Source organism: Ovis canadensis, chromosome 17 (genome assembly GCF_042477335.2).
Source record: "Ovis canadensis isolate MfBH-ARS-UI-01 breed Bighorn chromosome 17, ARS-UI_OviCan_v2, whole genome shotgun sequence".
Classification (NCBI taxonomy): Eukaryota; Metazoa; Chordata; class Mammalia; order Artiodactyla; family Bovidae; genus Ovis; species Ovis canadensis.
This window is the reverse complement of record NC_091261.1, coordinates 46,245,763-46,260,199: the sequence shown is the minus strand read 5'-3', so window position 1 is coordinate 46,260,199 and position 14,437 is coordinate 46,245,763. Positions and strand designations below refer to the sequence as shown.

General features: G+C 39.2%; 1 protein-coding gene across 3 annotated transcripts in view; it reads right to left on the bottom strand.

The window, feature by feature from the left end:
- The window catches only part of TRPC3 (transient receptor potential cation channel subfamily C member 3), a 74,758-nt gene that overhangs the window by 16,284 nt on the left and 44,037 nt on the right, over positions 1-14,437 (bottom strand). For all 3 annotated transcript variants that reach the window (XM_069557477.1, XM_069557478.1, XM_069557479.1), the window contains exons 6-10: positions 14,046-14,279; positions 11,493-11,757; positions 7,186-7,381; positions 5,752-5,961; positions 2,483-2,566 (exon numbers count right to left, since the gene is read on the bottom strand). In XM_069557477.1, coding sequence (XP_069413578.1) covers positions 2,483-2,566; positions 5,752-5,961; positions 7,186-7,381; positions 11,493-11,757; positions 14,046-14,279 — 989 coding nt within the window. The remainder of the gene's footprint in view (positions 1-2,482; positions 2,567-5,751; positions 5,962-7,185; positions 7,382-11,492; positions 11,758-14,045; positions 14,280-14,437) is intronic.

The window sequence follows — 14,437 nt, the reverse complement described above, 5'->3', positions numbered from 1 at the left end:
GACTTTATTTTGGGGGGCTCCAAAATCACTGCAGATGGTGACTGCAGCCATGAAATTAAAAGACGCTCACTCCTTGGAAGAAAAGTTATGACCAACCTAGATAGTATATTCCAAAGCAGAGACATTACTTTCCGACTAAGGTCCATCTAGTCAAGGCTATGTTTTTTCCAGCAGTCACGTATGGATGTGAGAGTTGGACTGTGAAGAAGGCTGAGCGCTGAAGAATTGATGCTTTTGAACTGTGGTGTTGGAGAAGACTCTTGAGAGTCTCTTGGACTGCAAGGAGATCCAACCAGTCCATTCTGAAGGAAATCAACCCTGGGATTTCTTTGGAAGGAATGATGCTAAAGCTGAAACTCCAGTACTTTGGCCACCTCATGCGAAGAGTTGACTCATTGGAAAAGACTTTGATGCTGGGAGGGATTGGGGGCAGAAGAAGGGGATGACAGAGGATGAGATGGCTGGATGGCATCACTGACTCGACGGACGTGAATCTGAGTGAACTCTGGGAGTTGGTGATGGACAGGGAGGCCTGGTGTGCTGCAATTCATGGGGTTGCAAACAGTCGGACAGACTGAGCGACTGAACTGACTGAACTGAATCGTAATTAATATAACACTCTGAGGAGTACTTTAAAATGATACTGGGCACAGGAATGAAAATCTGAACAAATGGAAAGGTAAAAATATTCTTAAAAAGTAAGACACAACATTATAAAGGAGTCAATTCTTCCTAAGTGAACACCATCCCAATAAAAATATCGATGAATATTTTGCAAACTAGACAATCTGACTCTAAAGTTTAAATAGAAAAATAAGAATAATCAGGAAAATTATGTAAAATAAAAATCTTAAAGTAAGGATATATGTATGTGTTTCTCTATATTCTGTTTTATTCTGTTTTAAACTATAATAATTAAAACAATGTGGTCCTATAGAATACTGAAGTCTGAGAAATAAATCTAAGTATACAAAGGAATTTAGTAAATTATTAAAGTGATATTTCAAATCAATAGAAAATATAGATTATTCAACACACCCAGCTGTATGATCATCTGGGAAAAAAATATATCGGGGTCCCCACCCACACACTGCATAAAAATGTATTCTACACAGGTTAAATGTTATGATTTAAAAACTGAAACAGGAGAGTACCAAGGAAAATGTAGGTAAAAATATCCCCATATGGGAGCAGAGCATTTGAAACAGGACACAAAATCTGAAGCCATAAAAATTTTGTAAAGTTGACCACACATAATTTTCAAAATCTGGGGGGGAAAAAAATATATATGTGTGTGTGTGTGTGTGTGTGTGTGTGTGTGTATGTGTGTGTGTGTGTGTGTAGTAAAAAGACACACACAAAAAAAACTGGGGAGGTTACTTACTACAGTATTGCTTGTAATGGTTACATTATATTCCATTAAGTGATGTATTTATCAGTCTTCTACTGATAGAATTAGAGCAAATACTGGCAATATGATACAAAGAGAGCAAACATTTCTATCAATAGAAGGCTGATAAATTAAATACATCCATATAATGGAATATATTGTAACATTACAAAAGGCTTCCCTCATAGCTCAGTCAGTAAAATCTGCCTGCAATGCAGGAGACCCAGGTTCAATTCCTGGGTGGGGAAGATCCCCTGGAGAAGGAAATGGCAACTCACTTCAGTGTTTTTGCCTGGAGAATCCCACCGACAGAGGAACCTGGCGGGCTACAGTCCATAGTGTCACAAGAGTCAGAGACAATTTAGCGACTAAACCACCACCATTTACCCAAGTGAGGCTTTGGCAGTCAGTGTGCTAAGCAATTCTGTAGAATATGCCGCTTCCAAGAAAATCTTATGAAGAGGACCATACCCTTTAACTGATATTATCATTTATTATAAACTCTTTGATCCTCATTCTTGTGATCTTGTACTCAGCAGCAATCTAAGGCTTTGGTAGTCAAAATGTCAACCAGATGAGAAGGACTATACCCTCTTCTGAGTTAGAAACCAGTGCTGAAATGTCACATTCAATATCACAGTGCAATAAATATTTGGTTAAGTAGTACTGATGCAACAGTGTAGCCTAAGATTCCATTTGAAAAACAGATTACGTGCAGAAATCTACCAGGTTTTTGCACTGTGAGAACATTATTTTCCTAATATGCCGAATCTCCCACTGCTTTCTCCAGCTCAAGGTACATGAAAGTGACCTTTGGAAAATTGTGGCAACACTTTGCTTTCAATATCACAAACGTAGTCTTCTTCTAAAGAAAAGAAAGAAGAAGAACTTGGACTCTGATTTCTAAAGTGCTCTCCAAATAGCATACCATTTTCTCTGTTCCATTTTGACCTCATAGTACATAGGAAGTGTACACAATTCTACTCACTATTCACACACACACAAGTACATGCAAGCACACACACAGATAACCAGCACAGAGACATGTGTGGAACTATGTTCAGATAAAGATAAATGTCGGTGAATGCTTACCTGATAACGTGTTGGCTGATTGAGAATGCTGTTAAAACTGTGTGATTCAAAAACTCTTGAGTTAGACTGAGTGAAGAGGTTTAACTAGGAAAAAATACAATTAACCTAGTAAATTAGAATACATTTATTTGGAAATCATAAATACAATCTACTTTATTCTCCTTGATAACATTTCTGCAGTCAACATTTCCGAGGGACATTTTGTGGAAGCTGAGTTGATTTCCAAAGGCAAAAATTAATGTGAATAACGTGCTCACATTTATCAAAATACTGGCAGAATGTCCTGTAAGAAAACTATTGAAAAAATATATTATTTAAAATTTTTTCTTGAAAAAACTTTTTTTTTTTTAAGTTGGCTGGTGTTAAACAATAGTTCCTGGGGTCCTTGTATACTTTGTCAAAACGCCTTCATGGATTTGGGAACAAGGTACATGAACCAACTCTGTCTGCTTGAGCCTGATTCCTCTTCCACATCTGAACAGAAACACACTACATGTTCAGATGGTATCATCTGGCAAAACAGGACCAGAACAACATGTCTCGCTAAGTGTCTTGGTCTTAGGCTGTGTCAGTTTCACCACTTTGAACAGAACTGGACTCAAGTATTTGGTTTTCCTTTCTAAGGTTTAACTTTTGAGTGGGTAGAAACAGCAAGCAAGAAGAGAAGCTCCTTACTGTCTACCCTTCATGTACGTGAACAGGGCCTGCATTTTATTTGCAGATATGCTACTACCTATAAGGTGTGATTCAAAGGCAGGTCCCTTTATCCAAAAATACGTACTCACTCAGGAAGAGGCGGGATACTAGAAGGGTAGGAAATGGCACTAATAGGCAATGATTCTCTTGATTTTGTCCTCTTTTCAATAGTGGCAGGAAAAAAACTTCGGGGAACAAAGTTAATTCTATTTTGCCGCTAAAGGTCAGTCTGTCGACTAGCAGGGCTTCCCTGGTGTTAATTCTCCTACTTTGCCACTAGAGGGCAGTCTCTGTTGACACGTAGAGCTTCCCTGGTATTAATTCTCCTATTTTGCCACTAGAGGTCAGTCTCTGATTGTTGACTGCGGTTAGCTATAAAAGATTGATTTCTTGAGTCTCTTCCCTGTCTTCTAAAAAAGAAAAACAGAAACATAATTTCTCCAATTTTTTTTTTAACTAAACTCAGGACACAGAGATTATCTATGATGATTAATAAGATTAAAGAGATAAAGGCAGCTCCATGTACAACTTAAAAAATATAATCAAAATGGCAGTTTTTAACCCGCTATGGGGAAATGGGGAGGCTAAGCAGCATGGCTCCTGAGAAATCTGTGCTCAACCTTCCTTCTGTCTCCAGCAACTGCCCTGAGGAAAGCTATTCTTCCTGCCAGTGGTACCATGCAGGCAGGAGAGGACACTCTGAACAGAGAATATCACCTGTTCCCCTCACATCCCTGCAAGCAAGCTGCTTTAAAGCAAACAAACAAACAGGGGTCTAGGTGGCCACATGCCATCTGAATGTGCTCTCTTCAGCCTCTTCGTGTTTCTCCCCTTCTGCATTATGACAATATGAGGAATGAAGTCAGTGAAAGTCAGAAGTTAGTGAAATCAGTTGCCTACAGAAAGAAAACTTGAAGGTGTGACATGCTAGAGCTGAGTTCCCATGCTTGAACAACTTCCTTTTCAAATAATAAAGCCTCAGAGAATAACAGTCAAATCCCCAGAGTAACAAAATCCATTTCAGCAGTAGCAAGAGTCACCCAGGATGGCAATTAGAGCCCAACTCCTTTAAGAGACCAGCTAAGCTGCAGCCAAAGGCGTGGCCTGTGGGGAGGAAGAAGGGCAGAAACCAAGCCAGAGCCTCAGCTTCTGAGCAGGAGGTAGCCAGGTCCAGCAGAAAGAGCTAGACTTTGATGCTGGAAAACAGGAACTGCACAACTGCCCTACACTGGCAAGCCCCTGTGACCTTGCATGAGTGAGTTATAATGACTTCAGCTGTCTTATCTATAAAATGGGAGTAATAATAATACCTACCTTACAGCGTTGCATGAGGTTCAAATGTACGGCAAAGCACTTTGTAAACTGTGAATGAGGAAGGGCACTGATATTTGTTGAGGATGAAATTCTGTACATCTCATAGCATCGTCACAGTAATGCTATGAAGTTTTCTCTTTCAGGTGAGACTATTACGGTTCAGAGTGATGAAATGAGTTGTCCATGTTACTTTCTAATAAGCCAGAATTCAAACCCAGGTCTAATGCCAAGGCTCTCTTCCTTACATTATGCTGCTTTTCACTGTATATAACGAGGTATTATTTGAAGTCACAGCCAATCACTGTCATGCAACTTAATATCCTTAAGAGCCCATATTCAGGTCAAACAAAGAGGGTTTAAAAGGCTACATTCTTAAAGAGTAAGATGAAGGGTATTACAAACCTCGGAAATGCACATCGCTTTTAAAAAGTAAGACATTAAATTGTGCTAATCCCATCTTTACCCTCAGCATCAACTGAAAAAATATATATACACTTTATGGAGGTAACACTGCTATCTTGAGGGCTCCCAGGCTATTATAGCTACAGACCATTTTCACAACTTTCAGGCGAAATTGTTCTGTAACCCCATACATTTGGTCTTATCTGTTTCACCACCTATTATTTGAGGTTCTGCCCATATCCTTCTGTCTCCTATGCCAATTCTATCTCTGAAAATAAAGTTCATGATAATAAAGTGCTAGTGTGAAACTCATCTTTGTTAAAATTAAAGTATGACTCAACCAGGACAACTCAAATACAAGCCATTCTTGATTATTTATAAAAGGGAGTTTTAATGGTTAATACATGAGGGTGTTCTAAGCCTGCATCAACTTTATGATATTAAAGGAAAAAAAGATTATTTAGCTCAATAATGGATTTCTACAAATAAGAAGAATATGGTGGTGGTGAACTATATATACAACCAACAGAAAAATTTAAGACTAGAAATATGTAACTTAGAATAACAGTTGAGAAGCATGGAAAACACACAGAAACAAATATTTTCTGACAGTAACTTTTAACAAGTTAAAGAAGTTTTTTGTTTGTTTTTATTTTGGTAGTTTACATGAAACTCTGACTGAAAACAGAGCATAGACTAAGTGACTTCTTGGAACGTTATGAATATTTTAAGTATTAGTCTATGAAGGACTATGGAATGGACAGTTACTTTCAACATCTTCTAAGTTCATGCACCAGACAAACATCAAAAGACAAGGAGCATTTATCTTCAGGTCTCAGTAAGCTTTTGATACCTACCCTGGACTTTGAGTTACCAATTCCCATTTCTATATCCTTCTGTAGTCTTCTCCTTCTGCATTTGGAAAAGTTAATGATCCGCATGATGAAATAAACAAATGACTTTGGACTAGGAACCAGACTGAAGGGTGGAGGTAATGTTTTCCCATCATCAAAGTAAGATAACCAAAGTTTCGAGCGAGCAAACTTCCATTCTACATCACTGTCATCCTGTGTCACAAAAATAGAAAAAATATGACAACTGATTTTAAAAACTAAAGATTCTAGTGATTTATTCCAGTAGGGCCTTACAATGAACCTACATTATGCTTTGAAACAGAAAAAGTGGTATATGTACATTTATCTGCATATAATCTCTATTGGGCTATATAATATTCCAAGCATCGCTCTCACGATACTTTTTTTTAAATTTTTCTCTTCCATATTCCTGTCTGTACCCACTGAAATTTAACCAGAATTTTCTGTCTCCCATTCAAAAATAAAAATAAAACAAAGCAAAAAGCACAAGAAAAATTCAGGGTCAAGGAAGGATGAAAAGATTAATTTTTCTCCCCCCACCCAATTCTGCATATTCAACAATATTTCCCCACTTTCCCTCCTCATCCACACCCATCCAAGCCAGACTGTAGATATATCATACTACACTCCAAGAGCAAAGAAGATAAATGGCAGTATTCAAATGAACTGCACTTTGGAGTTATGTGTCTTCAAAGGTCACATAAGGCCCTCAGTGGCCTATTCCTGTCTTACAGGGCCTTTCGTTCTCAGTGCTGCCCCCTGGTGGTGGGCATAACCATTCTAACCGGTAGACAGGTGGAGAGAAGAAATAAAGAGCTGGTCCATGGGTGGAAGAAGTTGGCTCAGCCATTTCATCCTGCCCAGTCTACCATTACCACACTGAAGCAGGTGTTCAGAGCACCACAGTTTTCATCTCTGGAGGATCTAACTTCTTCTTTGAGAACACTAACTTACATATTTCTGAAACACAGAGGCTCAGTGGACTTAACAAACAGCAAAGTACTAAAAAGATACAGTACGCTAAACTGGAGGAGATCAGAAAACATACACAGTGATGAAGAAAGGTACCAAATCAAGCGCAATCCAAAGCAAAAATAGATTTCTAGAATACTAAAAAGTCTGACTGCACCAAGACCATCATTAACGTTTGACAGACATCTACTAAGTCCTCTACCATGATCTTTCAGATGGTTCTGAGAGAAGGCAGCATAAGGGTAAACTCCGCTGTGCTCCTAGAAGACACTGGAAGGTGCATTACCACCTATCCAGACGGAAACCACAGAGAAGGGTCCTGCTTGGTGTTAAGCCTCTTTGTAGACAAGGGCAGGATGTCCACCACAGGACACAAAAGCAGACGCGGTGTGCTAGTAGAATGAATTGGTAAGGACAGACACTGTGGGTAGAAAGCAGGCTTACCTCAATCTCTTGATATGAGCTATTAATCATAGCAATGAGCATGTTGAGTAAAACAACGACCATAGTTACATTATATATTCCATATAGAACATATCCTATATTCTCTATGAATTTGTGATCATACTTGAGCACAACAGAAGTGACTTCAGACAATCCAAATATTGACCAAAACAAAGTCTTGAAACTTTCTTCTACACTGTTGAAAGAATAAGGTACACGGTAAATAAATGAACAGTTTTCAGTGTGAAAAAGTCAAAAGTAAAAATAAGTTATGGTCTGAATATTGAACAGATATAAAATGCTATTGTAAATATTATCATAATATCCCAAGTATAATTATTTGGGGTTTCCCTGGTGGCTCAGTGATAAAGAATCCGCCTGCCAATGCATAAGACATGAGTTTGATCCCTGGGTCAGGAAGATCCTCTGGAGGCAGAAATGGCAACCCACTCTGGTATTCTTGCCTGGAAAATCCCACAGACAGAGGAACTTGGTGGGCTACAGTCCATGGGGTCACAAAAGAGTCAAAAATGACTTAGTGACTGAACAATAACACAGTTATTTTATTATGATACTTAATAGAAATTTTTCTCACAACTTTTTAGAAACTGGTGATTAAATGATGCTGATATCTAGTTTTTCCAGGAGTTATTATCAAGAGAAAATTTTCTGAGCTTGGCAGGTGAAAACAGAAGTAATGCCCTGATACCCATTCCTTTCTCCTAAAAGGATGGAAGTTTGGGGTTTGATTTTGCAGGTGATTTGGAATTTCAAATCAGGTTTTCTGGAACAGACCAAAACAGGGATTAAAATTATATATCCACTTCAAAAAAATTATGTACAAACGTATTCCTTGCAACATGGCAGTAGGGAAGAATGAAAACTACCAAAATATCCATCAACAGGAAAGTGGATAAAGAATTCTGGTACATCCACAAACAGCTATGCAGCCACTGGGGGAAAAACAGATCTAGCTTCATGTGTTTATACAAAATGATATCCAAGATATATTATTAGTGAAAAAATGACATTCAGCAAGTCTGAAATAGTTCACCATTTAAATAAAAAGAAGGGTATACAAATACTTATATTCTTGTTTATATAAAAAATACCTCTGAAAGCATTCGAAAGAAATCATTGCCTCTGGACCTAAAGTGAAAGTGTTAGTTGCTCAGTTGTGTCCGATTCTTTGCAACCCCATGGACTGTAGCCCATCAGGCTCCTCTGTCCATGGATTTCTCTAGGCAAGAATACTGGAGTGGGTTGCCATTTCCTTCTCCAGTGGATCTTCCTGACTCAGGGATGAAACCTGGGTCTCCTGCTTTGCAGGTAGATTCTTTACCATCTGAGCCACCAATTACTCCTCTGGACCTAAGGAGAACTAAGAAACCAGGATCCAAGGCTGAGGAAGGGAACAGGCTGTAGATACTGCTCTACATAGATTTTTCACCACAAGAATATATCATCTACCTAAAAACTATACTTCAGTAGAAGTGAAGAGATGGCAACAAAATTAAGGGTTCTGATTCTTTTCTCTTAATTTATATAATCTACTTCCTGATTCTTCCAACACAGCAATTAGCAAGTAAGCCCTCACAGACTAATTTGCATGCTTGGATCCCTTAAATGAACCTTGCCTGAATTTGGTTGGTTTTGTCATATACCCAAGCAGTAATCACTGATCTGTGAACTATAAGAATCATCCTTAAACAGCTATACATGTAGAATTTCATTAAAAAGGAGAGTTCAAAAGTAAGTCCCCCTTTTTTTGAAGAAATATGTATGGAAATAAATTTTAAAATTTACAAATTTTAAAATTTGTTAGATTCTAAATAACAATTTTATAGTTTTGTGGGTTTTAATGCTACCTTATTGATTCATTCATTCAACAAACATTGATGGAGCGTCTGATATGTTTCAGTAATCGTATTAGACCCTGGGGGCAGAGGGTTGAGCAGAAAGTTTTCTATTCCTGTAGAGTTACTCTCGATTATGAAACATTTGATGGTGAAAACTAAGAAAAGCTATAGTCTCTTTTTCCCTGCCATGAACTTAACAACATCACAACATGCCCCCACCCCTTCTCTTGGTCCTTTGCAAACCTTCTCGCCTCTGACACTGGGAATATAGATTCCCAAGAATCCATACATGTGCGGAGAGGGGTAGCGTGAAAAGGAGAGGACACAGGCAGCTCCTGGCTCCTACTATGGGCAAGAGCCTTTGTACAAATCATCTTCCATGTCCTCCCAAAGGCCTGACTCAAACCTTATTGTGCTCATTTTAAAAACAAGGAAACTAACACCGAGAAACGTGAAGATAATTAATCAAAAGACCACAGCTAGAAAAGAGCAGGCGCTGCATTCGCATCCAGGTCTGCCTGATTTCCAGCCCGTTCCTTCCACTCTACCGTGCGGCCAGGCCCTCACACGGAGCGGTGACGCCAAGTGTTGTGTATAGAGTGAGTCCTCCCACAGGCCCAAGGGGTGCCACTTGTGCGGGACCTCTCTGGTCCTTTCCCGTATGGGTTCAAACGGAACTTGTTTTTCATTACAATAAAGTGAGTGTCAGTTCTCTTTCACCCCTATTATCAGCTCTATAATAACTACTTGGAAAAATTAATTCCAAAACCATTTAGATGCCTGGAAGGGCTTGATACTCTCTCTTAGTTTACAGGAAAGTCAATGAAGGTCTAGTTCATTTCCCGCTGTGGCACTCCAGGGGACGGAGGGTACAAAGGCAGGCAGGGGAGATTTCTGGTCTCCTCACCTGGAAGGACCACAGTGCAGACAGACGGCCTGCCTTCCTGACCACTGCACAGCAACAGGTGAGGCAGGGTCTGGCAATGTGGACGTCTCCATGCTGAGGGAACTTACAGGGACAATACCTAAGAGGAGTGAGTGCAGGGTGACTTCATGGAAAAGGGGAGCCTGCAGTGCGGCCGCTGCAGGACCAAAGGAAGGAGGCGGTGCTACTCTACAGCGGGCTGCACAGCATCAGCTGTAACTTCCTCTTCTTCCTCAACTCCCTGCACTGATTAATGACACATGAAAATAAAAGCCAACGCTCCTTGTTTTTGAAATAACAGGAATGGGTACAAAATGATGAAACTAAATTTAATGTCATAAATAATGTAAGAAATATCCAGTATTAAACATTTGCTACCCAATTCTCTTAAAATAGAGAGTTTCATCTAGGATTTTACCAAATTTTGATCTAGTCTGTGATCAAACATTCTCTAAACTCAAAGAAATGTAATCTCACACAAGCACTGTTTCTGCTTTTGTTTTGTTTTTTTCTCCCCATCCCCCTTTTTTTTTTTTTTTTTTGAGGTAGAGTTGATGTACAACATTATATAAGTTTCAGGTGTACAGCACAGTGATTCATGATTTTTAAAGGATATGTTCCATTTATAGTTATGATGGAATATTGGCTATGTTCTCTGTGTTGGTCAGTACATCCTTAAGCCTATCTTACTCCCAGCAGTTAGGCCTTCCTACTCTCGCGCCCCTACACTGCCCCCTAACCGGTTTGTTGTTATATTCACTAGTTTGCTCTATTTTTTAGATTCCACATATAAGTGCTATCATACAGTTTGTCTTTCTCTGTCTGACTTATTTTACTTAATGACTCCAAGTCCACCCACATTGTTGCAAATGACAAAATTTCATTCTTTCTTACGCCTGAGTAGTATTTTTTAATATAAATTTATTTATTTTAATTGGAGGTTAATTACTTTATACTATTGTATTGGTTTTGCCACACATCAACATGAATCCGCCACAGGTAGACACGTGTTCCCCATCCTGAACCCCCCTCCCTCCTCCCTCCCCGTACCATCCCTCTGGGTCGTCTCAGTGCACCAGCCACACACACACACCCCACCTCTCTATCCATTCATCTGTGGATGGAGACTTAGGTTGCTTCTGTATCTTGGAAATTGTAAATAATGACTCTATGAACACTGGGATGCACGTATCTTTCTGAATTAGTGTTTTTGTTTTTTTCAGCAATATACCCAGGAGTGGCACTGCTGAGTCATACGGCAATTCCACTTTTTTAAAGAAACCTCTATATTGTTTTCCATAGTGGCTGCACCAATTTACGTTCCCACCAACAGTGCATGAGGGTTCCCCTTATTCCATATACTGGCCAGCATTTGCTATTTGAGGCACTAACTGTTTTTAATGGATTTGTCATACTCTTAAAAGCATCTTCATTACAATTATTGAAAACAATTTTTTTTACTTCATCTAAACTTGTTAGCATTTCTGTTAATCATACTTTTTTTAGTAAAATGTTTTACTTACGTGGTAAAAGCAGCATTGACTTTAGCCCCAAGGTAGTAAGAATACAATATGAACATGCCAATCATAAAGGCAAGAAACACCATAATAAAGAGGACCATGAACTTGAATATGTCCTTTACAGTCCTTCCCAGAGAGATCTGCAAGGGGCCGAAGCTCTCATTCGCCGGGAGGATATAGGCGATTCGAGAAAAGCTGAGCACAACAGCTATGGCATAGAGGCCTTCAGATATGATCTGAGGGTCAGAAGGGAGCCATTTATCTCTGGCTACAAGAAGAAAGAGAGAGATTAAAAATGGAACTTTCTATTCACGGCTAACTACACAAAATACCTTAAACAGGATCTGACTTGTAGGTAGGTGGTTATTATCTCAGTTGAAACTGCTCCACGTTTAATTAACTGTCCAGACACTATTTTTCATATTAAACTAGAAACACATGAATTGTACATTCATGTGGTTTCTTTTAATGGAAGAAACACTATTAGAAAGATACAAAACAGACTTCACATTGAGCAGAAACAGAATGAAGTACAAAAGAAAAAAAGAGCTGAAAATGCTTCATTAAGTTCACATTGTGTCCATGATGACAAAACAACTGATTTGATTGGTTTGTCCCCCCAGTTACCAGGTTTATCGACCAGGCATTTTATCATGCTATAGGCTCAGTTGGCACACATGTTCTTTTCCACATTTCATGGGGAAACTAGTTCATCTAACAGCTTATGCAAGTAAAATGTCATATTACAAAAAGTGAGAATGTCACTGAATCACAATAGTGCTGTCAGCATCATGTCTAAGCAACATAGCTGGTCCCTGGAAAGTATAAAATGCTACTGAAGTGCAAAAATCTTGGAGACAGATTCTAAATGAGGACCCCCAACATGCTTTTCAAGGTCACTTCCATAAGTTCACAGCAGACAACTGGATACTCATTTCTCTGGAAGATCACCTAAACACTGTGTGGTTAATTCTGTGCAAACTGGGTCACTCCCAGAAGGAAGGTGCATTGCACAAACTTCTGACAACAACAAAAATGAACACTTATTGGATGTTTAATACGTAGCAGACACTATGCTTTCAATGACCTTATGGATTTGAGGTAGTCACTCTCTTCTTAAAGATACAGAAATCAAGGTTTAGGTTAAAAACTTGATGAAAATCATCATAAGGAGTGAAGCCTAATTCACAGATTCCCCTTCACAGTCATAAACACACATGAGTAAATTTAAATAAAGAGGTACTGAACTAGTCATGATATCTGTTACGCACAAATGCAATCCAAACTAATTCCTTAATTATAAATGGTATTCATTTATTCATTTGATCTGGCTTCACTGGTATATAAAAACCTTTGCTTGGTGACAATAAGAGATAATGTGTTTACATTTCACAGTCTGTAAAACATTAATATCTTCATTTATTTATTTATGTATTTAAAACCTTTTAATTTTATACTGGAGTATAAAAATCAAGTGTTGTGACAGTTCCAGGAGTTCAGCAAAGGGATGCAGTCATACATCTACATGCATCCATTCTCCCCACAACTCCCCTCCCCTCTAGGCTGCCACATAACATTGAACAGAGTTCCCTGTGCTATACAGAATGTCCTTGGTGGTCATGCATACACCTTCATCTTAGAGCAGGCACCCAGTCTTCTTCAACAATGTTAACATGCTGCTGGTATGCATCACGATGTACTTATAAAGAGTCATTCCTCACAGTCAGAATGCATTTAAACTCTACGCCTAACTTTCCTTATCTGTAAAATGAGGCTTATATACTAACTGCTAAAGTCTTTTCCAGGTTTAAGATTTTGCAGCTATATGAAAATTAGCTCATCGCAGCTCCCGTTAGGCCTTAAGGGAAGGGAGGCTAACACTGTTTTACATCGGTGTGCAGTGGGCAGGGATGGCATCAGTGTCTGTGCAAACTGAAGGTCCCTGGTATCTCCCTGCTCTCATAACCTAGAGAAGGCTGGCAGGAACTCCACCCCATGGTGTCCTGAGAAGCACAACATCCTCCCCAGCAATTCTGCTGGTTCTGTGAAGCTTACATGCTCATCATCACTTTAGCTCCTATTTCCTGCCTCTGCTGAATTTTTGCGCATTTCTGTTACAGCAGTTTTTAGCACTTTTTATTATTTTATCTCCTCTAACCCAAGCTCTCAGGGACTCATCTTTCACATTAAGCAGTTTATCAAGCTATTTTCTCCCCCTCATTACGACAATTCCATGTCCTAAGAATATTTAAGAGTAACTATGTTCTTTGCTTTAAAGGTGATTTTCTTCCACCTTGAAATACCTCCTTTTTCTAGATGTGAAAACTGAGGCACAGAGAAGTAAATTAATTTGAACAAGGTCACACAGCAAGGGAGGGTCAGTGTCTTGATATGAATCCAGTTTTATACAGCTCTAAAGTTCATGCTGTCTCCACTCTCTATATACTTTCAACATGCATTTCATATTAAACATACCCTTCAGGGGCATTTCCTTCCAAGATGTGGTTCCAATACCTTCTCCTGAGACATAAGAGGACTCTGCGCCTGATAACTTACCGTAAGTGAAATACTGTATCTCTGGTGGTAGTGTAACTTCACTGAGGTCACTCTCTTGAACATAACTGTCCACATACTGTTGTGCCTTTGTTGCCTGAAGGAAAGCCAGGAATCTGGCCGTGAAAGCAGCAATGAAGATGGAGAGCATGCCAAAGTCCAGGACGTTCCACAACTGCAAAATGTACTCCCTGGGTCCTTCCAGCCAGAGCTCCTTGCACTCAGACCACATCATTCCTGCCAGAACACACACATGTTACAGACAAGAGTTTATATCTTGGACTGAGAAGCTAAGAGTCCCCACCTATAAAATGCCCCGTGTGTAAAGCACGCCATTAAGTACCATAACGCACTGACCTGACTATAGCCCATAGAAGTGCTGGGCAGAGTTACAT